At 29.1% G+C, this 23,813-nt stretch overlaps 1 protein-coding gene across 2 annotated transcripts in view; it reads left to right on the top strand.

Moving 5' to 3' along the window:
• The window catches only part of Trpm (transient receptor potential cation channel, subfamily M), a 320,313-nt gene that overhangs the window by 146,794 nt on the left and 149,706 nt on the right, over positions 1-23,813 (top strand). Inside the window, exon 1 of one of the 2 annotated variants that reach the window (XM_065510707.1) lies at positions 15,651-15,802. The exons of the other annotated variant lie outside the window; for it this stretch is intronic. Coding sequence (XP_065366779.1) covers positions 15,776-15,802 — 27 coding nt within the window. The 5' untranslated portion in view covers positions 15,651-15,775. Of the gene's footprint in view, positions 1-15,650; positions 15,803-23,813 lie in introns of those variants that run through there. 2 annotated transcript variants of the gene reach the window in all.

Below are 23,813 nucleotides of genomic sequence, written 5' to 3'. Positions count from 1 at the left end.
TATAGGAGTATAGGTTGTACAATAAAATAGTATGCATGAAAATTAAATGCATCTTCTTTGCAAAAAAAATTAATAAAAAAAAACATTAAAAAATTCATTATTTTACTGGAAAAAAGTATAGGCACAACTATTTGTACAATAATAAAAACGTCTATTAACATTAATTTAATATTTAGTTGGCAGTCTTTCATTCTTCCATGAAAACAGCTTTAAGCTCAGTCTTATTTGAAATTGGGCGTTTTTTGATTCTTCGCTCCAACTCCTCCCACAAATGGTTTAGGTCTGGGGACTACAGGGGGTGTGGCAAGACATGAGCCGTTGTCTTGCTGGATGGTAAATGATTTAGGTAAGTTTAGCTTCTCTGCGCTTTTTATGACATTCTCCTTCAAATGTTAAAGTAAACCATTATCTGATCAATGAATACGACCTCTCCCACACCTGCAGAAGACATTCAGTCCCATACCAAAATAATTCATCCACCATACTTTACTGTTTGTAAAACATTTCATATACAGTGTTACGCTTTCGTCAGATCCTAGTGTGTCCATCAGTTCAGAAAATAATAAATTTACTTTCGTCTGTGAACAGTACCTGATCCCAAAAATCGCATTGCCTATTTTCAAACTGTTTTGCATATTCTACTCCATTTTTTTGATTACTAGTAAATATTAACGGTTTGCTTCTAGCCACACGTGAGTTATAATCAGCTTCATGCAACGTTCTCCGAACATCTTGTTGAATCTTTGCGCCAATCTGGGAAAATATTAATTTTAGATCAAGTCTTACTTTTCGTACGATTTGAGCACGTACATTCTGAGTTAATTTTCGAGGGCGACTACCTTTTCAATGTTTGTTTACCTTTGGACCTATCTACAATAGTCTGTATGGTAAAACGACTGCGATTCATTAATTCCCCGATCTCATCAAACGATTTGAATTGGTTGTGCAAATGTAAAGTTACTCTGCGCTGAGATTCAGAAGTTAGGGATAATTTTAAAAAGATAACAAACAAATTTAGTATTTTCCAAACTTTTTGAAACTTCTTACTTATGTAAATGACTAAAAAATAATAACGGATCATAAGAGCATGTGTCGGATGTAAAATTGTTGCTTGATTATTATTTAGATTAGATTAATAGTAGTTTCAATACAAAAAATATTATTTCTGCTTTTAATGCAATCTTTAAATACAAAATTGATGTTGTGCCTATACTTAAGTCCATCACTGTATTTCTCTACGACAGTTTAAATTTTAAAATTCTTTTCATACACATGGAAAAATCAATACACATTTTGGAAGAAGTATGATAACTTTAAAGAAAATGGACTGTTATATTTTTGAATAATATTGAAATAACTGTGCTGGATTATATTATTAATTTTTATATCCTTCACTATCATTTGCAGTATACTAATCGACTCAAAATCACTTTCTAATGTCTGATTTATATTGATTTTCATTTTTATATAAGTTTTATATAAAAATAAATCACATTTACAAGGCCCATTTCCGAAAATCATTTTATCAAGCAAAAATTTAACAAAAAAAGTGTCATATATAAAGAAATCACGCGACCTAATTTTATGACGGAAGGACCACTTCAAAACAACAACCTGTCTTTCAGTAACGCTTCTATTTTATTCTATGGTACGAGCATACTTAGTAACACTGGGTACTCAGTTTTTCTTCATCGAATGAACCTTTAAAATTTCAAAGGATAAACAAAAAATTATAAAACATATTATATCCCAATATGGAAATCTAATAAAAGTAATAATAAATATAATAAAATACGAACGAAAAATAATTTTTAAAATTTTGTACGAAAATCACTCAGTTTTTTTAAATTTTTTGGGAGCTTTTCAAACACAATTTTATAAATAACTTTTCCTCCGTATTTTTCTATCAGTGGTAAAACATATAATTTTATTAAACTGCAGAACTTCTTACTTTTGAAGTGTGACCGTACCTTAAGAATATCTATCATTAATGCAGTTTTGCCTAAAGGTATGCTTTCAATTAGTTGTAATGGTTTTGTTTTATTATTGTAGATAAATTAATTTCTATTATTAGTTTTATTATTATGAAATTATGTATTATTTGTTATAACCAAGGCACTTTTTATATATGTATATATATTTTGGGTCTTTATGAAATTTAAAGGCGATCTAGGTATTAGGGTATTCAATCGATTAACCGTTAATCGGTTAACCGATTAATTTTGGACGGTTAACTGTTCGAATAATTTGAAATTGCCAATTTTCAAATAACAAATAAACCGATTAATTTGTGTCGATTAACCGATTAACCGAAATTCCTTTTTTTGCACTTAAAATTTTTTTTTGTATTTGTTTTTCCGTTTCAATTCAAATACAAATTAAAATTAGATATTTTTTGAACATCCAATAAACATGACTAGTAGAGATGAGCGATATTTCCATACCTGTGATTTAATCACTGTGATTGAAAAATCACTGGTAACAACAGTTACTGAATATTGCAAGTAACAGGTACAATTAAGTCGTTCAACATACTGTTAAATGTTGTTCTTTTATTTTCATCAACATTCGCAGGCAACGTTTTAGAAAAATCACTGGAACAACTGTAGTAACAGGTACTTTTAATATCGTTCTTTCACATTTTTCAACATACTGTTAAATGTCGTTCTTTTGTATCTTTCAACATTCATTAGTAACGTTTTTAAAAACTCACTGGTAAGAAAGCAAGAAAGTAACAGGTACTTTTAATGTCGTTCTTTTAAGTATTTCAACAAACTGTTAACGACATTTAATATTTTTCAACATTCACTGGTAACAACAGCCTATTTTTAGGCGCATAATTTTATTTATCTCCAACACAGTGTATAAAATAAAATGTTAAGTACCATATCAGTTAATTCTCTTAAAATTTTGTTACATTTGCTTAATTTTGTTATTTTCCTATTTAAAAAAAAGTTTTTAAATCAGCAAATATTAGTTTTTGGTTAACATACGAGCAGATTTAAGAATGCAAATAATACATAATATATTCTTCTTAACATAATTGTTATTTTGTTTAAAATAGACAAAACGTGATCACGGTCACTGTTTAAAAGAACAGTGATTTATAAATCACGTTCACTGAGAACGACGTTCTTCAAAAATCACGGGATCGCTCATCTCTAATAGACTAAACTTTTTTGAATTGAGTATTTTATCATAACTAAACGAATCTATTAAATTAATCAAAATCTAAAACAATCCAAAAAGGAATATTTTTTATCATGCTTTTGATGTCTCCAACATATACAATCAGCGAGAGAGTTTTTTCCAAGAAAAGTTTTATGAAGAAAAAAATCGTTTAAATTATATTCTATTTATAAAATATTATTTCAGAAGATCTCACTAAAACCCTAAAAAAACTCACATATCATATGAAATATACGAGAAAACATGAATTTTAATTTTGATGTTTACAACAAAAAAAAAAAAAAACACTCTCACACAAAAAATAATTGACTTTTTTGAAAACTATATGAAAGATTATAGATCAGCGCATATTTTGTATTACTCAGTTCATAAAACACTGATTTTGAGTTATGACGTTGTTGCAGCAAATAGGCGATATGTTTACAGAAATGATCTCAAATACCTTATTTGCTGTTTTTTATGTTTTTGTACACAAAATTCGTTGTTGTATTTTCATTTTAAAATGAAAATAGAAATTATTCGGTTAATCGAATAATTTTAAATTAACCGATTATTAACCGAATAAATCTAAACCTCAATTAATTATTTGCTCGATTAACCGATTAAACCAGAAACCCGATAAATTGAATGAAAGTAAAAAGTTTATTTACAAAATTTAATTTTTTGTAACAAATAACATAATTTCATTTAGGAAAGTGGATAAACACTACATTGTTCTTTGTAAACATTTTTATTAAACTACAATTAAATTAATTTAAACATTTGTTTTTAATTTTTAAATGCATATCCGTGCTTTTTTCTGCATATTTTCCCGTATTTTTGAACACGTTTGCTTGTTTATTTTAAATTTGTTTGTACATATTTAAACTTGCCCTGATTATAACATAAATGCACATACATATGTATGTATTTTTGAGTATGTGATGTAAACGAGCTTTTATTTCATATTTTAATATTTGAACTATGTATTATTGGCTTGCTTTTATAGCTCTAAATTATAGATAGTTAATTGTGTCTAAAAAGTATTTATATGTATTTATGTATATATCGTAATATAGCACCGTACAACAGTCATTTATATCCATCAACATATCGATACATTCGTTAAATTAATATTGTGTGAAACAATGTTTGCTCCCGACATTTAGCAATACGAGTAGAGTTATATCTACATTTATTGAACTTAAAACTAAAAAACTTAAAAACTAAATCTTAAATCTAATTAAATCTAAAACAAAAAATGTAATAAATAATAAAATTAAACAAAACAAAACAAAAAAATAATTAAAAATAATGTTCACCCCCTATGTATTCCGGGAGTTGTACTTGAGTAGAAGTTTATACCAGGAAAATGATTCAGTGGTTCATGTAAAATTCCAACAGTGGAGAGGTAATTAGTGTTTGACCAACTAAATCCTTGCTCGTTTGACAGAATATCTTTCATTACATTGCCTTCAAAATATGACAATCTGTCAACAAAGCGTTTCATGTAAAATTCCAACAGTGGAGAGGTAATTAGTGTTTGACCAACTAAATCCTTGCTCGTTTGACAGAATATCTTTCATTACATTGCCTTCAAAATATGACAATCTGTCAACAAAGCGTTTCATCAAACCGAGAGCATAAAAAGAAAGTGGAGGTATTTTTGCCTCCTCATAAATGAATTTATTTGAAAACCTTTTATTATAAGCTTTGAAATTCTTCTCTATGCACTTTCGTACAATATGCCGTTCAAAAATTTCCATCTTCCTCATCATTGTTTTTGAAATGCTGAACCATATTGGAAATGCATACAGAAGAATTGGTCTTATACTTACTTTATATAAAAGTAATTTAGTATTAATTGGCAAGAATTTGCTATTAAATAGTTTTGAAAATGCACCCTTAACACGATTTGCCTTCTCCATGTTAAAAACAACATGTTTATTAAACTTTAAAAGTTTATTAAAGTTAACTCCAAGGTATTTTATGCTGTCCTTAAATGTGATTTCAGAACCATTTAACATTAATTTCAAATTCTTGCTCTCCGGAACAACAGTATATTTACATTTCCCGGAAACATTTCTTAAACAGATTGCATTGCTTTTCGAGGCATTAATTTTTATTCCCCAATGAGAATAAAATTCATCAACATTCTTAAGGTGCAATGAAACACGTTGGAGTGCAATTTGAGGTGACTCATCATGAGCATAAAGCAATGAATCGTCGGCATAAAGTATTCCTTTGGAATCATTATATTCATGTGGAAAATCATATATGAAAATATTGTATAAATGAGGTGCCAATACAGATCCCTGCGGAACACCACAATAAACACCACCCTGAGATGATAACACACTATCAATCTGTATGCAAAATCTCCTGTCATCGAAAAAGCTCCGAAAAAGTTTTATAATTGATGAATCAAAACCTATCCTTATCATTTTGAATAATATGCCATCTTGGTAGGCCTTATCAAAAGCTTTTTCGATGTCAAGCGATACTGCAACAGTACATTTACCTCTTCTCAAATTCTGTATTACTCCAGAGTGAAACTTCAGAAGAGCATGCACCGTAGAATTACCTTTCTTAAACCCAAATTGATTCTCAGGAATATACGCATCATTTAAGGCTATATCCATTTTCTCCCGAATAATTCTTTCAAATAACTTCCCTACATTAGAAAGTAATGAAATTGGTCTCAAGTTGTTAACATCGCTATTGCCCTTCTGTTTTGGAATAGGAACGATTTTAGCAATTTTCCACACACGGGGAAAATAGCAATTATTTAAACAATTATTAAACAATATGGTAAGATATTCAAAAGCCTTTGCTGGAAATTTCCTAATTATATAATTTGATATATCATCCAAACCACACGATTTTTTATTATTTATTAATTTAGAAATGTCTAAAAGAGAATTTAAATCCGTAAATTTTGGGTTGCCAAGATTATTCAATGATGTTATGTCATCATTGAATGTTATAAAATTTGAAACTTGAGAAATAGTGTCGGTGATTGTTTCATTTATTTCCGAAATATTTCTATTTGGAGGAGAACCTTGATAAACAGTTGCAAAATGTTCCTTTAAAGCGTCTAATTTTTGATTTAGCTGTGTAATTTTGACCCCATTTACTGAAACTTCCTTAACGTGAGAACGATTTTTATTTCCTATCATCCTAAAAATTTGCTTATAAGCCCATGGACCAGGTTTTATTTCCTTTAATCTCTCATTGAAAAGGGTTGCTTGCTCCTTTTCAATCTGTTCCTTTATAATAATTTTAAGTAAATCAATTTGTTTCGAAATAAGCAAATATTCAGGATGTCTCCTGTTTAATGTTCTAGTGAATATCCTCTTTAAATCTTTTTGCCAGTTATATTTAATTTTTAAAAACTTTTTTACTTTCTCCGAAACAATATATTTTCGATTTCTGTTTTCAATCTTTTTAGAATTTATCTTCGTTATAAAACTCACAGAAGTATTAAATTCCTCTATAAAATAATCTATTTCATCATTAGTTAAATTTCTATTGTTTGGGGGGAAGTGATTTAATAGGCTTCTACTTAAATCCATTTTGAATGCATTCCAGTTTGTTTCTTTAAAAGACACAAAACATTTGGGAGTTTCAAAAATAAAGTTAAAATCTGAAATGCATATTTGAAGTCCCAAAGGAATATGATCCGAAAAAGTTGGAAGTGTAGATGTCTTATAATTTTGTTGAGAATTATCAATAAAATTTGTGCTTACTATAAAGTGGTCTAAATGAGAGGATCCGCCGGGATATGTTGGGTATGCATCACAAATTCTAGTAACCGAAATAGATTCGTCTTGAAGCCATGTCGTTAGCACTTCACCATTGAAATTGTTGTTGACATCACCCCAAGAAATGTGTTTTGCATTCAAATCACCTCCAAGTATCAACCCATCATAAGAGTTTGAAACATTCAAAATTGAAGAAAGACCACTACAAATAATTTGACGATTACAGTTACATTGAAAATAAATTGAACCACAGAGAATTTTCTTAATACTACCATTTATAGAAACATTTACTTCCACAAACAAATTTGGAAACCGAAGATTTGGAATACTGATCCTTGAAAATGATATAGATTTTCTTAGAGCTATACTAACACCTAATGAGCTGTCATCCCTCAGAATAGTATAATTATCAAAATATACATTTGTGTCCGAAGACAAATGCATTTCTTGTAAAAAAGCAATCTCAATATTAAATTGATTCAGTAGCCTATTCAGCTCAATTTTCCTTCCTATATGGATAAGAGAACCAACATTAAATGTAACTAAATTTAGAGAATTACGGACCATATACATCTTGAATATCTTTAATTAAACTCAAGCACTCTTTCCTTGCCTGATCTCTTGACATTGTCTTATAATTTTGCATAAAATTATTAACTTTTTCCTCTAAAGTTAGAGGATCAGGAGCACATAACATTTTCGCTAGCTTTATAAATTCTTGAATTAATAAAGGTTTTTCCGGTTTGCTTTGTGTCGGTACTTCATTCAAAACATTGAACAAACTGGCAAATGGTCTATCAGCTAAAACGGAATTGGAGGGATTTAATGCTCTGGCAACATTGTCAGCTGCGGACATTTTCCTATTTTTTGCTTCCTGATATGACTTTTCCTTAAATGAAACGTATTTCTTGTAAGCGGGGCAGCCCCTATAACTTGAAGTATGACCATTCTCATTACAGTTAACACAAAATGGTGTTACATTACTTTCAGTAGTAATAGTGCATTCACCAGGGTTGTGCTTATTGTGGCATTTTACACAAGAAAATGGACGGCTACAATTTCTTGAATAATGACCCCAACGTTGACATCTCCAACATTGGGGTATTTATACCCTACACCACCATAGTGGGGAGGGTATTATGCGTTTGTGCAGATGTTTGTAACGCCCAAAAATATTAGTCTAACACCCACCTTAAAGTATACCGATCGACTTAGAATCACTTTCTGAGTCGATTAAACGATGTCCGTCCGTCCGTCCGTCCGTCCGTCCGTCTGGTTGGCTGGCTGGCTGGCTGGCTGTCCATGTAAACCTTGTGCGCAGAGTACAGGTCGCAATTTTGAAGATATTTCGATCAAATTTGGTACATATTACTTTTTCGGCCCAAGGACCAAGCCTATTGAAACTGGCTGAAATCGGTCCATTATTTCACCTAGCCCCCATCCAAATGTCCCCTCGAAATTGGACTTTATCGGTCATAAATGTTTAATTTATCTATGTATCTACACAAATTTCGCTCCAAATAAGTTTTTTATATACAAAATTCATGTCACCAAATTTTGTTACGATCGGTCCATAATTGGTCATAGCTCCCATATAAGGCCCACTTCCAAAAATAACTCAAAAATATAAATTATTGATATTTTAAAAGAAAAATATTTTTACTCATTTACTTGGTGTAGGGTATTATATGGTCGGGCTTGACCGACCATACTTTCTTACTTGTTTTTTACTAGACTTTGGCCGTTCCCATGACACTACTTGATTCAGAATATACTTCAAACCGAGCAACTCATTAGCTTTATGATTGGGCTTAAGGATCACCAAAAACAATCCTGTGTCGGTACCGTTTTTCCTAGAATATTCAGTCGAGAATTTCGAAATAGAATCAACCGTATCCGGAATAATTCTATCAATTTCCGACTTAATATCGTTAATATCAGATTTATAATAAAGGCCTCTACAAACTACGCTCTGTCGTTTATATTCCTTAGGAGTATACGTGTATGAAGGAATTTCCTTTTCTTTTAATAACTGCATCATTTCCGCATGAGCAGACGAATCTTTAAAATACAATTTACTTTTGTATTTAGACTGATTTTTGATTTTAAATTCTACATTTTTTGAATTTAACTGGTCAATAAGAGATTTTACATTTACATTCTCCAGAAATATAGGGGGACAATACGAATTATTCTTGTTAACACGTGTTTGAGAATCATTATTATTTCTAGAATTATTACGTTCTGAATTCATGTTATTAATTGGCCTTTCGGCTTCTACATTCAAATCTCCTAAAAGTGAATACTTATTTGTACGATTAATACTATCAACTACCTTATTTATAAATTGACATTTTGTCAAATCGATTTTTACGTCACCTTGAAATTTTCGTTTTTTATTTTTGACAGTTTTAAAGTCTTCTTCTATTGAGGATATTGAACTTGATTCTTGATCCATATAGAATTCTTCTTCCAATTGTACATTCTGAATTTGTATGTTCTCTAAAATTGTAACATTGTTGTTGCTAGATTCCAATGTTTTTTTAAAATCATTCAATTGAGTTGTTGTTGACTGTTCAGCAAATACAGCATCGAAAAATTGTTTTCCAAGTTGAGAATTATTATCAACATCAATATTTTTTACAGCTTCTTTAAATTTATTTGCAATTTCTGCTCTTGATTGCGAGCCAGATGGTAATATATTCATTGCGCCATTGAGAATTGCTGATGTTTCGACGTTATCATTTGTTAACGATTTTAGGGAATTGTTCGGAGGACGTCCTCCAGTCTGGGAAAGCAATGGATCCCTTTCCATTTAAATTGTTCAATTGAAATTGATGGAATAAGAGTTTTTAAATGTTTGATTTAGCCAAACAATTGAAAATAAAATTTGTTATAATTAATTTATAAACACTCAAAAATGACTAAAATATGATTCGAAAATGACTCCAAAATTAACAGCAAATCGACTCAAAAATTACTCAAAATGAACAGCAATTCGACTTAAAAATTACTCAAAAATGATTCAAAAACGAGTGGAAATTGATCAGAAGAGGGGCTTATAAAAGACGCATCAAGAAGAGTCACGGATAGGTACCATTTTCTCCCGACAAAAGTATCAAATACGATCAGAAAATGAGCGCATATTCCAGCTTTTTAATCGCGCTGAAATATCAAAAATTACTCGAATTTGATTAAAATTTCTTTAGTATTTAACTTTATTTAATACAAAATATGCTGTATTGTTGAGCTTTATCAAAGAGTAATAAAGGAAAATACCTTACGGTTCTTTCTTTTCTGCTGTTTGTTACAATTTTGTTATGATATGAAATGTTCCTGGAACATCTAAAAATATTGTTAGAATTTTAAATTTCTGGCGCAAAATAATATTTCTTTCATCAGGTCGATTTCCTACAGTTTTTCTAAAATGCATAAAGTTAATAGAACTTCTCAAAAACTAGCATCCGAACAAACATACGATTTAATAAAAATGTTTATGTGAGGAAAACTAAAAGTAAGTGATTACCTATATTAAAATGTATTCATAAAAATATGGGAAATATATTGACTTTGTCATTCCGTTGTAACACATCGAAATATTGGCCGTAGACCCACTATTTACAATGCATTGTATATATCGTCACCTTAAATACAAACGGTCGTAACTACACTTTTAATTTGTTTACAGGAGAAGCAAAAAACTTTATAAAATCAATAAAAATAATAAAAATAAAATCTTATATTAAGGATACTTATTTACTTTTAAACAATTTAATTTCTTTTTCTATATATTTAAGTTTTTATGTTATTTATGTCCGTTTGACTTGCTTTTTTCTGAACAAGAAGACGTAACTACACTTAAGTAATTCTTGGATGTACAACCAATAATGGCAAAAAATTAAGTCATAATTGTTATGTTAGTAAATGTGTTTTGGGCCATAAACTATTAAATTATTATAAACTAAAGCAAACTTTTAGGCAGCTTTAAAAAATTTATTTTGAATTTTTGTAATTTTAATCTTGAAGATTAAGTTTTTTGATTTTATTCACAATTTTCTTTATGTTCTTTATGACAAGGGCTACAACTTTGCCTCAGAGACCAAATCAAAATTCCGAACTGTTTGCAAGATATGAGAGCCTGAGAATATTATCACTTTTTTGCTAAAATAACACTGAGGCCCCAAATCATGCATGACTTTAGGCAAAACTGGGAGACGCGGGTCTTTTATCACGTAGTGATGTCCGTATATGGTTATATTTCCACACATAATTACACACAGTGTTACCCTCCTTGAGAACAAATCTTAAAACCATCAAAAGCATTGAAGAACTTCTCCCGTTTCCTTGTATTAGTGTACGAATGTGGCCAACTGTCTACCTTTTTGTACATGAATGTAAATGCGGACGAAGCAACTAAACAAATCTCAGTATTTCCAATGTGTTTTTAATAGTTTGTTTTGTATTTTATTGTTTTACATATTTTTAGTTTTGCTTAAGCCATAGAGAATAATACATAGATACGATAATACAACAAATCATATGTTTGATACAACAACAAAATACATTGACTAACATGTATTTTGTTGCTGCAAGAGTTAGGTTTTTGACAACAGGTTTAAAAAAAAGAAACTTTCAAATAATTTGTTAAATAGTTCACAATAGTTATATATATTTTTACCGATAGTACTTGTAACTGACAATATTCGATTGGCTACAAATTCGGTTGCCATCACGAATCTGTTTTCTCGGTGTAGTCACCACTTTCATAAACACATTCACCTACAAAAATTGTCTTATAAATACCGATTTCAAACCATAATTTTATACAGATCTGTTATATGTATAAAAAAATCATATTACTGGATTTTATGACCATAATTGGTGCGCGGTACAATATTACGTCATAACTCCCATGCGCTCATTATTACACATATTTCTTATATAAGGCCCATATCCGGAATTACATTAAACGCGAATATATCTATTATTGAGTATACACACCACCAACGATGGGGGTATATTGATTTTGTCATTTCATTTGTAACACATCGAACCTAAGGTGATGTAATTTTCACCAGATATTTTCTCTTGATCAGAAATGTGCAAAATTGGTCCAACCCAAACTGAATTTGAACAAAATGTCCGTCTGTCGTTTAAAAACTATTAAAACGAGTAGACCAAGAAACCAAATTCGTTATAGCCAAATATATCACTCATACTTGTTTTATACTTTTGTTTATTTTGAAGAAACCAAATTCGTAATAGCCAAATATATCACTCATACTTGTTTTATACTTCTGTTAATTTTGAATTTTCATTAATATTTTTTTATTTGACAATTAATTAAATTGTATGTTAATATTTCTTTAATCATATTGAAGGACATTAAGTTGCCATTGAGCCAACGAATATTTATTATTTTAAAATAATATATTTTGTCTTTAAGTTGCTTAAGTCAATGATATGATATGTTTATTTCCAAATTAACAGTTAAGTTGTTTCCCTTAAGTGTCGAACAGCTCATACAACTACGAAATGATCATAGCCAGCCTTAAACATATTATTTACTAAAAAAAAACACTTACATTTTGTAGTGTGTTATTTTCCAGACAATTTTCCTTTAGCTTCAATTGATATTTATTCAAGTTTCTATAGACATGCCAAAAAATTGCAATCTATCAGATTTAACACCATTTGACAGTTGAGACACATGAGAGCATATAATTTTAATAAATAAAATATTACAGTTAAACATGTACAACTACATCAAATTAAATATATTCAGGTATGAATCAAACATAGTAGACGAATGTGTATCTTGGTTGGTATTAATGTACGATATTTTTATTTCTTATCGAAAGTGTGGCAAATTTTAAAAGAAACATACATTTTTAAACTATGAATTTTACATTGCTCTCAGTGTTGCCAAGAGTTATTAATTAAATAAAAAATTAAACTAATTTTAATAAAAAATTAGTTATCTGATATCATGTTTCATGGCTTCTATCTTATACTTATATGTACCTACCAGCAATACTGGCAGCGAGTTTTGAGCATTTTGAATAAACTCATTTATCTGGTTCATCCGATTTGTGTAGTTTTATATATTGTACATTATTATTTGAAAATATCAGTGGTAAATTTCACCTTACTAGATTCATGCATTAAAATATTGTAGGGAACAAAATATTTATAGTGGCCAAACAAACTTTTTATATACCTATATTTTGTTGTTAATTTTTGAACACATAAGCTATTAGCAATGAATATTTGCGCCAAATTTCTTTTAGTTCTAATTTTTTGGTTGGACCGATTCCCATTTTTAATACCAAAAAATTCTAATCAATATAAAATATTTAGAGAAAATGTCATCCCCCTAGCTTTTTCCCTCTAAGCCAATGGTTCTCACAAGCATTTGCTTCGCGGCCCTCTGACCTATTTCATTGCCCGAAGGAAAAATTATTATCGTGATATTCCCTTGAACTTGTCATTCACAATAGTTTATTTGTTTCACAACAGGGGACATTTTTTCACGTGAACAAACTTGATGAACGAAAAATGGGAAAAGAGAACATATTACATGTGAAATATTGATTCGCGATAGGGATGAATGTATTCATGTATATTTAAAAAGAAAAAATCAAAAAAAAGTTCAATTATAAATTAACATGTCAAAAAATTTATCGAAGGATAAAAATAAACATCATAAATAATATTATTTTTCATTTACAGCTCTATAATGCTAAGAGAAATTTTAGATAATGCACATCTAAATTCATTATCAGCGTTCATACGTGATCGTGTGCTGTTAAACTACAAATGTGTTTACTAATACAGTGCACTCGCGATAATATGAACTAATTAAAACCAGGACAGTTCACTTTTGCAAGATTGTTCATATTTGCGAATGTCATCTAATTCCCATCAACAGCTAGTGAAGTCCAAAAATCATTAAACAGTTGAATTAGAATTTAGCCACTACCCTGTTGATTTAGATTTCTCTCTGTGTAGATAGATAAAATAAGTTAAAAAAAACAAAAAAAAGCTGTTCATATTTTAAAAAGCTTTAAAATATGAACAGCTTAATTCACTAAGTTCATATTTTTGAGTAGCCTATGGAAATAAAAAGTGTTCATATTTTGGGGTGTTCATATTATCGCGAGTGCACTGTATGTCCAAAATATAAAATTGGTGTAGGTAAACTTTTGGTAAAGGTTGTAGTTTTTTAAAGTAAAAAATGTCTACTTCTATTATTATACAGCTGTTTAAACAACTTTCCTTTAGAAATCCATGGACTTCTATGTAAAAATAGCCTTGTATTGTATAAAACGCAATATATTTACAAACAAAAAAGTTGGCTTGCATGCGAAATATTATTCAAGACTGTAGTTTGTTTATATGTAAAGTTTGACTGCCACAAGTTCATATATAAAAAAATGACTTTGTTGTGGGTGCCCCGATACACGATAGCGTGATGTACTATCAGTCTGATGGTAGCGGGTTCGATTGCCGACAGAAACTCTGGGTGTATCTGCAGATAAGCACATGTTTCACAGTTTGTGTTTGTCGAAAATAAAAATTTACCATGAACTGTTGTCAAAATAATTTGGTCGTAAGGTTTTGCTGACATTTCATGTAAATAAAAGATGTAATTATAAATAATAGCTGAGAACCAAGGGAATTATTTATTGTCAAATTAAAATTGGAAAAAATTGGAATACAATATTTAAGTTTAATGTTTTCCAGAGTTCTTCGTGGCCTCACATTTAAGATCCGATGCTCTAGGCTTTATCGCGCTTTAGGTCGCCTTCGAATTTTATAAGCACCCAGAATATATATGCAGGGCCTTCGACCCCGAATATGTGCCGAAATAAATTTAGAGTCAAACATCAATTCTACTTGATTGTTTGCGTGTAACCAAAAGCAGTATGATCGAAATAACTAGCAATACGATCAATTCATGCAGCATGGGACTACATCATAGTGATCGGTGTAAATCCTTAACTATCATGTCTGGTACATATGTTACAAAATATGAATTACTAGACATTTTGTAATGAAAACATGTAACATTATGAAGGCTTAGAATTGTTTTATAATTCCCGTGAAAAATTTCCGGCGCATAATCCCTGCTAAAAAATCATAACTAAGAGATTGTGTAGAATGAAATGTAATAAATTTATATAAAAACACTGGAAAAAAGTTAATTATTCCAAAATTCAGATTCATTGGATCGAATTATTATTTTTATAAATTTTAATAATAACAAAAAACTTGCTTAAACATTTTATTCCATAGTAACATAAAAATAGGTCTATAATAACATAAAATTATGTGGGAACCCTAGTACGGTGTTCAACCCAGAGAGGTTTGTTTGTTTGTTTGATTAATCAGTTTTTTTATCTGTACCGCACAAAAGAAAACAGCGACTGTTTATTTATTTAAACTTTTCGTCGCCGAGAGTAGCGGAATCGATTTGAAGAGATACAAATGTAGATACAAAATACAGTTCGAAACATAGTCCCATTGAATTATTCGCTTTTATTCTATTTGTTGTTCTTCTTTTAACTATTATTATTGTTGAGCAGTACAACTTGAACTGAGTTAAAGTCGTGACGGTCAAAAACCCTAGCGTTGTTAATTTTAATAATAATTTCATAGATAAAAAAAAAAATACAAAAATATTAACGAAACGCTCAATTCAATGTGTTCAATAAAGTGATCGATTTGTTAACAACAAAGTGAAAAATATTTAATAACAAAAACAAAAAATAAAATAAATAAAACGATTTGACGATACATGCTATTATTCGCCATTTAAGAGCGTTTATTGTAAATGTGAAATGTATTACCACACTAATTGGGTTTTTGTAAGTTTTTAACAATATTTTTATATAAAAACATATAATAAAGACAGCAGACTTTGTTAGTTTTTTATGATATGAAATCATTTTTAATTATTTGTAAGTTCAAATCAACAAAAAAAAGTGTTAAAATTGCAGATACTTTTGAAGTGTATTTGTGAGATACGAACAAAAAGAAAAGAGTAAAATATTTTGTGTCTGAATATTTATTTATTTGTGTACGAGCGAGTATTGTTGCACTTGTATTTACTAGTTCGAGTATATGCGTTGTGCTTTTGAACTTCACTAAGCAGTTGTTTGGCCATAATGTGGTTTCGTTCTCTTAGTTGAGCAGCAATATAAATATGTATATAAAATAATATTCTCTTTATTTTGTTGCGTTTTGTTTGTTTTTGTTTAAAACTCATGTGAATGGTTTCTGTGTTTCTTTCTCTTTTTGTTCGATCAGCTGTATTTAATGAATCGACATGAAATATCTAAATCAGCTGTGAACCATAAATAAGTATTGCCATTAAAAGCCTATACAGTTTGCCCATGCTCGGTAAATTAAATCTCCAAATTGTATTGTATATATATATAAAACAATTTTGTTTTTTAAACTGCAGTACTTACCATAACACTGTGTGTAATTTATTGAGTCATGGAAATATAACCATATACGGACACCACTACGTTATAAAATACCAAAAATAAAAAAGACCCGTGTCTCCCAGTATTGCCCAAAGTCATGCCATTTTTTTAAGGCCTCCCAAAGATTTTGGGCGCACAGTGGATTATATGCATCTCATAAATTATTGAAATTAGCAATGATTATTTGCTAAAATTATAGTTATTATATCAACAGAAGTATTCGAAAATGGCGACAGAATACACCACTTTCCATTTTAAAGATTTGGGAAGTTAAAATTATACCTTATTCAAGGGCGTATTTTTAATATCTATAATTATTTTTTTCAGAAATGTTATACCTTGTTGGAAAGTGTATCTTGTGCAGATTCTATATTTGTAAAGAGTTTTGTATATATTGTTAGCAGTCTTGAAATTTATTAATTTAATATATATAATGTATTTTGGCTTACCTACGCAAATTTGATTAACTATTGGCGCCGTTTGCCGCCGATCTAGTTTTAACATAGAATTAAAGTTTAACTTATTATCTAAAATATATATTAAAATTAGCTGCCTTTAAACAAATGGTATGCAAAAATTTTGAGCAACTCAACTTAATCGGCTGAAAATTGTAAAAGTTATTCAACTTTTCATTAACACCTTTTATAGTATTTTCTCCCTCAACGCATATGTATAAAGAAAAACAAAAAAACTAAGTATAAAAAAAGATTTTTTGTACAATTTTTAATTTACAAGGTAAATTTTTTGGAAAAAGTTTAATAACTTTTGCAAATATAAACCGATTTTAACAAGTAATGTCTCATTTTTGTCTATATAACATTATCTTTAAAACATTGTGCAAAAAAAAGTTCATAAAAAAAATTAAATTAACTATTGTAGAATTTGAAAAATTACGAAATAAACAAAAAAATGCTAAAATTTTCATAAAAACATACATAATTTCATAAAATATTCAGACATTTATGAAAGATTAATTCGATGTCTCTCCATAATTGTTTATAATTTTCAAATCGGTCTAAAAATATGTGAGTTAGAGGTACTATAGTAGTATTGCTTTTATACAAAATCTCAAAAAAAATCAAAAATGTATTTTTAACCGTTCATAACTTTTTTTTTTAATAATTCGATTTTTATGATTAAAAATATATATTAAAGCTTAAAGTCCCACCTATTCAACAAAACTCCTCATCCATTCAAATGTTACAGATTTTTGATCCGAAAATTACCTAAATTTTCCACTGTGCCTCGGTGTAATTTTTGAAAAACAAATTATTATTTTCTTAGGCTTATATCTTGCAAACGGTTCGGAATTTTGATTTGCTCTCTGATGGAGAGTATCATAAAAGTACTTATCATAAAGAACAAAAATCAAAAAAACTTCATCTTCAAATTCAAAATTGCACAAATGTCTAATTGCACTATGTAATTAGACATTTACAAATTTGTTAAATAACTCACGATTTAAATAACTCACGATTTAAATGTATTTGTAAAAAATCTATGCGAAAACAAAAACAACACTCGTATGTGTAACTTTTTTGAGTATTTTTGTGTACGGGTATTTTCTAGTTTCCGCTCTATGTATGTTTTCTCTATGCTTTTTAGATCGCAATACGGTTCAGTGTGTTATAAAGACACTAACTATAGCTATACTAATTCTTAAATTTGCTTAAGTCGAAAGAAATTCAAACTTACTAATTTAAAAAATTTCATAAGTTTTATAATTCCTCATAAAACTAATTAAAATATGTTGGGGATGGCACGATCTATGCGGGACCTGTTATCCATCCTGACCTGAGTTGTGGCAGAACGGCTCATGTTTTACGCGGCAGAATCTTCTCGGTATCTGTTAGATACTATGGCGCATATAGACGTCGTATGAGCCGGTATCAAACGGATGGTGCACACACCTCTGTATGCTCTTCTCGTGCATACATAAATCCTTTCTGACTTGTCTCGGTGAAGCTCCCAACTGTGTGATGTCGAAGTTTGGACTATTCCTCCGATGATCAACCTGAAATTTTTTTTTCAAAAGTTATTTCAATGCAGCCAGTGGTGATCCTTAAGGCTTAGTTGTGATAGCTGTGTAATTGACCACACTCCATGTGATGCTGGCTTGCGCTTAGAGAACCTTTTACTATTTCGTAATTTTTGATTGCAGTTGCATAAACTCAAGTTACATCAAGTCTATCCAATGTGGTCTCCAACAAAATATATTTCTGACAAGTGTGGATATTATTTATTTATAAATAGTACATCAACTTAAGTCTAAATAAATCGTATACACACTGTAGGAAATACTACTGCTTAAATACTTTTTAAGTAGCTACAATTGAATTTTTAAAGTAATCTGAAGTCGATGGATATTTAAACTTACTGATCCAATTAATTTCAAGTCTTATAATTCTTAAGGTTTTAAATTTCGTATAAATTTCTAAAAAATAAAACTAATTAAAGTAAAATAAACATATAATGTGACTTTAATACATTTATTTGTATAAATATCATTTATCACTGAGAACAATTGCATACGACTTGTTACTTAGTTGTTGATTCCAAAAGCCACAAGTATCTGGATGAACTTTAAGTAATAATATTTGACTTTGTTTTCAATAAAGTTTATATTCCCCAGCTCTTTTAAGATTATTTTTCCTTTTAAATGTCTCTTGATGTACGGCTGCATATAAATTGCTTGAGAAGTTTTAAAAATGTAAAAAGAAATGCAAACTTGTGCAGTTTTAAAAGTTTTTTCTTTTTTGTTGCTAAAAATGTGTATTTTGCAAAACTTTGTGTCCTTGTTATCCATAACCACACTTTTATTGTGTTTCTTTAAGCAAACAACTTTTCAATACTTTTTTAATAAACTAAAGTTGTTTTCATAGGGAGACTTGCGTGTTGAAAGTGATTAACGTCGATTATAAGATACATTAAATTCCCAACAAAAACTTGACAATGGCTACTATATACCGTATGCATTACTTGGAAGTAGTCGAAATAATCATTTGCATGGGCACATTCTTGTTTTACTGGTAAAGGCTTCTGTAAGTTCTTACGATGAATGACTTAATAAATTTGTACTTGGCTCCAATGACATTACTATATTGCAATGATATAGTGCAAGAATATTAGCATTTTAACACATTACTTGGTAATGAAAGATTTTACTGAGTTATTAATACCATCTACGGTATCGTACGGAATGATTGTAATGATTTTCGGTACTGTTTTTCAATTGAGTTAAAAAATACTAGTGAAATAAGATTTTAGTTACTTTTGATCTTGAATATTGAGGGGAGCGAATAGGTAATTTTAATGGATAACGGTGTAAGGGCGTAAAAACTATTTGGATCATTTTACAGGAGACCATAAAAACATGACAAAGCTTGAAAATTGCCTCTTGGTTTACGTGGTATTTCACTATGTGCGAACAATCAAGTAGAGTCGAAGGGACCCCGTTTTGATAAAATATATTAAATCTCATATTGTGATAGCTATCGTCCACAGCTTCCTCACAGCATCTACACATATCATCCTCAACAATTCCTAATCTTATAATCTTCAAGACCATTGGTAAGGTTATCATCCTTAATTGCTTTCTATTCATTTCTAGAATATTAAGATAAATCGGTAGTTAGCACATCGAGATTCAAACAAATAGTATCGAGCCAACGTCCATGACTATGCCCATTGTATGATAATGAAGTGGAATTGCCTAGAGCTAAAAAATGTAATTAATGAATACTTCTTATCCAAATTTGTTATCGAAGGTAAAATAATAGAGATATTAGAGATTTTTAGTTAAATTTGAATTAATTTTTTTTATGCTAAATTTTTGGGGTACTTTAAAATAAAATTCTTAATAAGCTCTCTTTTGTTGTGTCTCATTTCTGACTTTCTGGTTGAATTTTCAGGGACTTATAGTAAAATTTTACGGATAATATTTTGCGGAACATTTTAACCCCTAAATCCCTGTTTTAATGGTGTTTTTTGCTCATTTTTAAAAGAAGGACAAAAAAGACCCATGCCTTGAAGATTTAGAGGTTTAACATATTCTACAAAAATGTTCTCCGTAACATTTTACATAAATTTGCTGAACTCATGTTATACCTAGAATGTTAGGATCACATGGTTTCTTATGCCGATTTACAATAAGAATGTGCCAGAGTTGGAAAACTTTAACCTCCCGCCAAATGAAATTTTTGCCTTCTCTAGCAAAATTTATTGGTCGGACCTTATAATTTTTTTTGTGTTGTACAGTGAAATCTTATTAGTTCTGTGCTTAAAAGATTTGCGATAGTTAAGTTTTTTAATACATAATATAGTGTTTATAAAAAACCGACTTTTTAATAAACCGGTTTGTCGATTAACCGAAAATTGGCCATTTTAAAAAAATCGGTTTTTCGGTTAAACGTCTTCGAAAAAACATATATGTGAAGAAAACATAAAATGTCCAATAAATTATACATAGCCTTAAAATTTTTGGTTTTAAGTAGTCTGGAATGGTTAATATTAAATAACTATAAATATTTAAATGTGCTAAGTCCATTTTGTTTTGTAAAAATGTCAAAATTATTATCTCAGTCAAATGAAATTGAGTAGAAATATGTTACAAAATATATAATACTTGTTTTAATTATTAGTTTATAAATTAAATTTCAACTAAAATATCACAATAAATCAAAATTTTTTTAATTAAATTATTTTACAAATTTGTTATCCCTCGACTCTCTGATATGAAACAGAAAATGTTCTAAGTTCCAAAAAAGGACATATAAGATGCAAACGTACTTTTTCTTAACTGTGATTATTTGTCATTATAAATCTTACCAAATAATTAATAAAACGCCATTATCAGATTTCAAAAATTTCAAATCATGGATTTTAGACCGTTTATTTCTGAAAAGGAACACTAAGCTAACGAAATGATTAATAAAATAAAATTTTAAGTACAAAACACACTAATGAAGTCAAATTTATTGAAAGAAGGTGGGTACATCAAATTCAATTTAACGATTGGTAAAACCATCCCTAAGTTTATAATGAATCATTAGTAAGATTAAGCTTAACTTCTAGAATTATGCGGAATTTTAATTTTTAATAGTTTCATTATGTGTATTTTATTTTCAAAAAGTTTTTAAGTAAACTCATCATCCTCTACTATTTCAAATCAAAGTATGTAATTCTAAAAAAGTAAAGAGGTTTATATTGTAAATCAGATGTTTAGGTTTCAAAGCACACCAAATGTTGGATATAATGTGTACACAATGAATATAAAAAATGCACAAAAACAGGAGATTTATTAATTTTAGTCCTAAATTTTAAAAACCTGTTAACCGAGTGATATAAATCGGATAAACCGGTCAACCGAAAATCAACATTTTAAATTAACCGGTTCGCAAAAAACCGAGATTTTGAAGAAAAAACGGTTTTTCGGTTAACCGGTTATCCGGTTTATAAACACTAACATAATATCATAAGAAGGACTTAAATTAAATTTAGTTTTTAATAATACTGAGGATGTCATTATAATTTAGAGTGCATTTGTTGTTTCTAAAATCTTTACTTTGAAATTGGGAAAAAGTAATAACGCGAATGTTGTCCAATATGTTTTGTCCGATATTCGCATTGACCGCAAATTGATAATTGCGTGTTTCATTATATTTGAATACATAAATAATGTACACTTAGCTAATATTGGCATAAATAATGAGGGTACTTAATACTTATGTACTTATACATACTTGTGTGCATAATGCATAATACCAAATGTAAATAGATTATTTACTTAGAGACAAACAAATTTATGTAAGCACATTGGAAAAACCCAAAGATATATATATACTTTTTGAAATTTCGAACAAAAATTAAGTTTCAAAGGTGGAAATTATACTTTTTTAAGTATTTGTAGTCATAATGAATCATAATCAGCTAAAATCGACTGGACCATATATAATTATTATAAATTCCGAAGACCAATTAAAGTAAGAATATAAATAGTTTTTATCATTAAACAAGAATATTAAAAAACAGAACCAAATTTTCAAATATGGTTAAGGTATATAACTATATTAGAGTGGGTCAATTTGTATGTATTAAAAACAATTCACCAAGCGGTTGTCAAAATCGTTATCTACGACGAATTATAAGAAGGTTTGCCGAAGAAACCATGTGTCTAAAATCAAAATCGATTTTATATATATTTTTTTAAATATTCTAAAATTTTATTTAGTCTTCTAAGAAACTTGACTATGTTTTGGGCTTGTTCGAAAGGAAAGAAAGGCAGAAATTATTAATCTTTGCAAATGGAAAAGATTAACAATAAACTTCACCCGAGGATGATTAAAGAATCTGATATCGTGGTTGTGCGAGAAATTGTGGTGACTCGGATATATTAAAAATTATTCTCGATCCGATTTGAAAGATTTGTATATGTATTTGAATATACAAGAAGAGATCTATAAAAAAACAAAAAAATGTTTTTTACTTACCTTGGCCTATTTTTTTCTCATATATATTTTTCAATTAACGACAAATTATGTTGTATTATGAGGAAAGAATTATTTCAAAACCGAAACCGAGTCAAAATTTATGCTCATTTAAATTAAAAAAGATTTAAATGCTGCTTTTTTACCGAAAAAAATATTTATATTAATGTTTAGTTATACAGAAAATAAAAACAAAATAAATAATGAGGTTATACTAGGGTATTCAAATTATTCGAGTTTTCTCTTGTTCAAATAAAACTTGTAATTCGAATAAGAGATTTTAACTTGTTCGAATAATTCGATCACACGTTTGAAATTAATCGAATTATTCGAATAATTATATTTTTTTTAAAAAGTAAATAATGAATTTTTGTTGTAGGTTTTTTAATATTTTATTGTTAAAGAAAAATATTCTGATCAGATTCCCTTTGAGCTAGTTGGACATGATCCTGAATTCAAGTACAATATAAACGCATTAACAACTTTTTTATGTCGTTCATTAATTTGGGTTTTTTATTCACTTTTTCTAAATTATTTATAACAAATTGTATTATACATCAAGCTCTATAAACGTTGCCGAATCTTTGCTTAATCAAGTGGTCATAGGGAATTGCAGAAATCTGTCCAAAGTTTGATATCATTTTCAGTGAACGTGGCTAATTTGAAGTCAGACAGTGTACATTAGGGATATAACTATTGACATTTTTTTGCAAATATTCAAATTGGCATAGCGTAGTCGAATAGAGCATTACAAAATATGAAAAACCACGGTATTATTTTTTCGCTGTTGTTAAAAAAGATCACGCACCAAACGCAATAAAGTTTTTCATTAAATATTTTAATTATTTTGAAATACAATATATTTTATAATAATAATAACTGCGGGCATACTTCAAAAGATA

Source organism: Calliphora vicina, chromosome 5, assembly GCF_958450345.1.
Source record: "Calliphora vicina chromosome 5, idCalVici1.1, whole genome shotgun sequence".
NCBI lineage: Eukaryota > Metazoa > Arthropoda > Insecta > Diptera > Calliphoridae > Calliphora > Calliphora vicina.
This window is presented reverse-complemented; position numbering and strand designations above follow the sequence as displayed.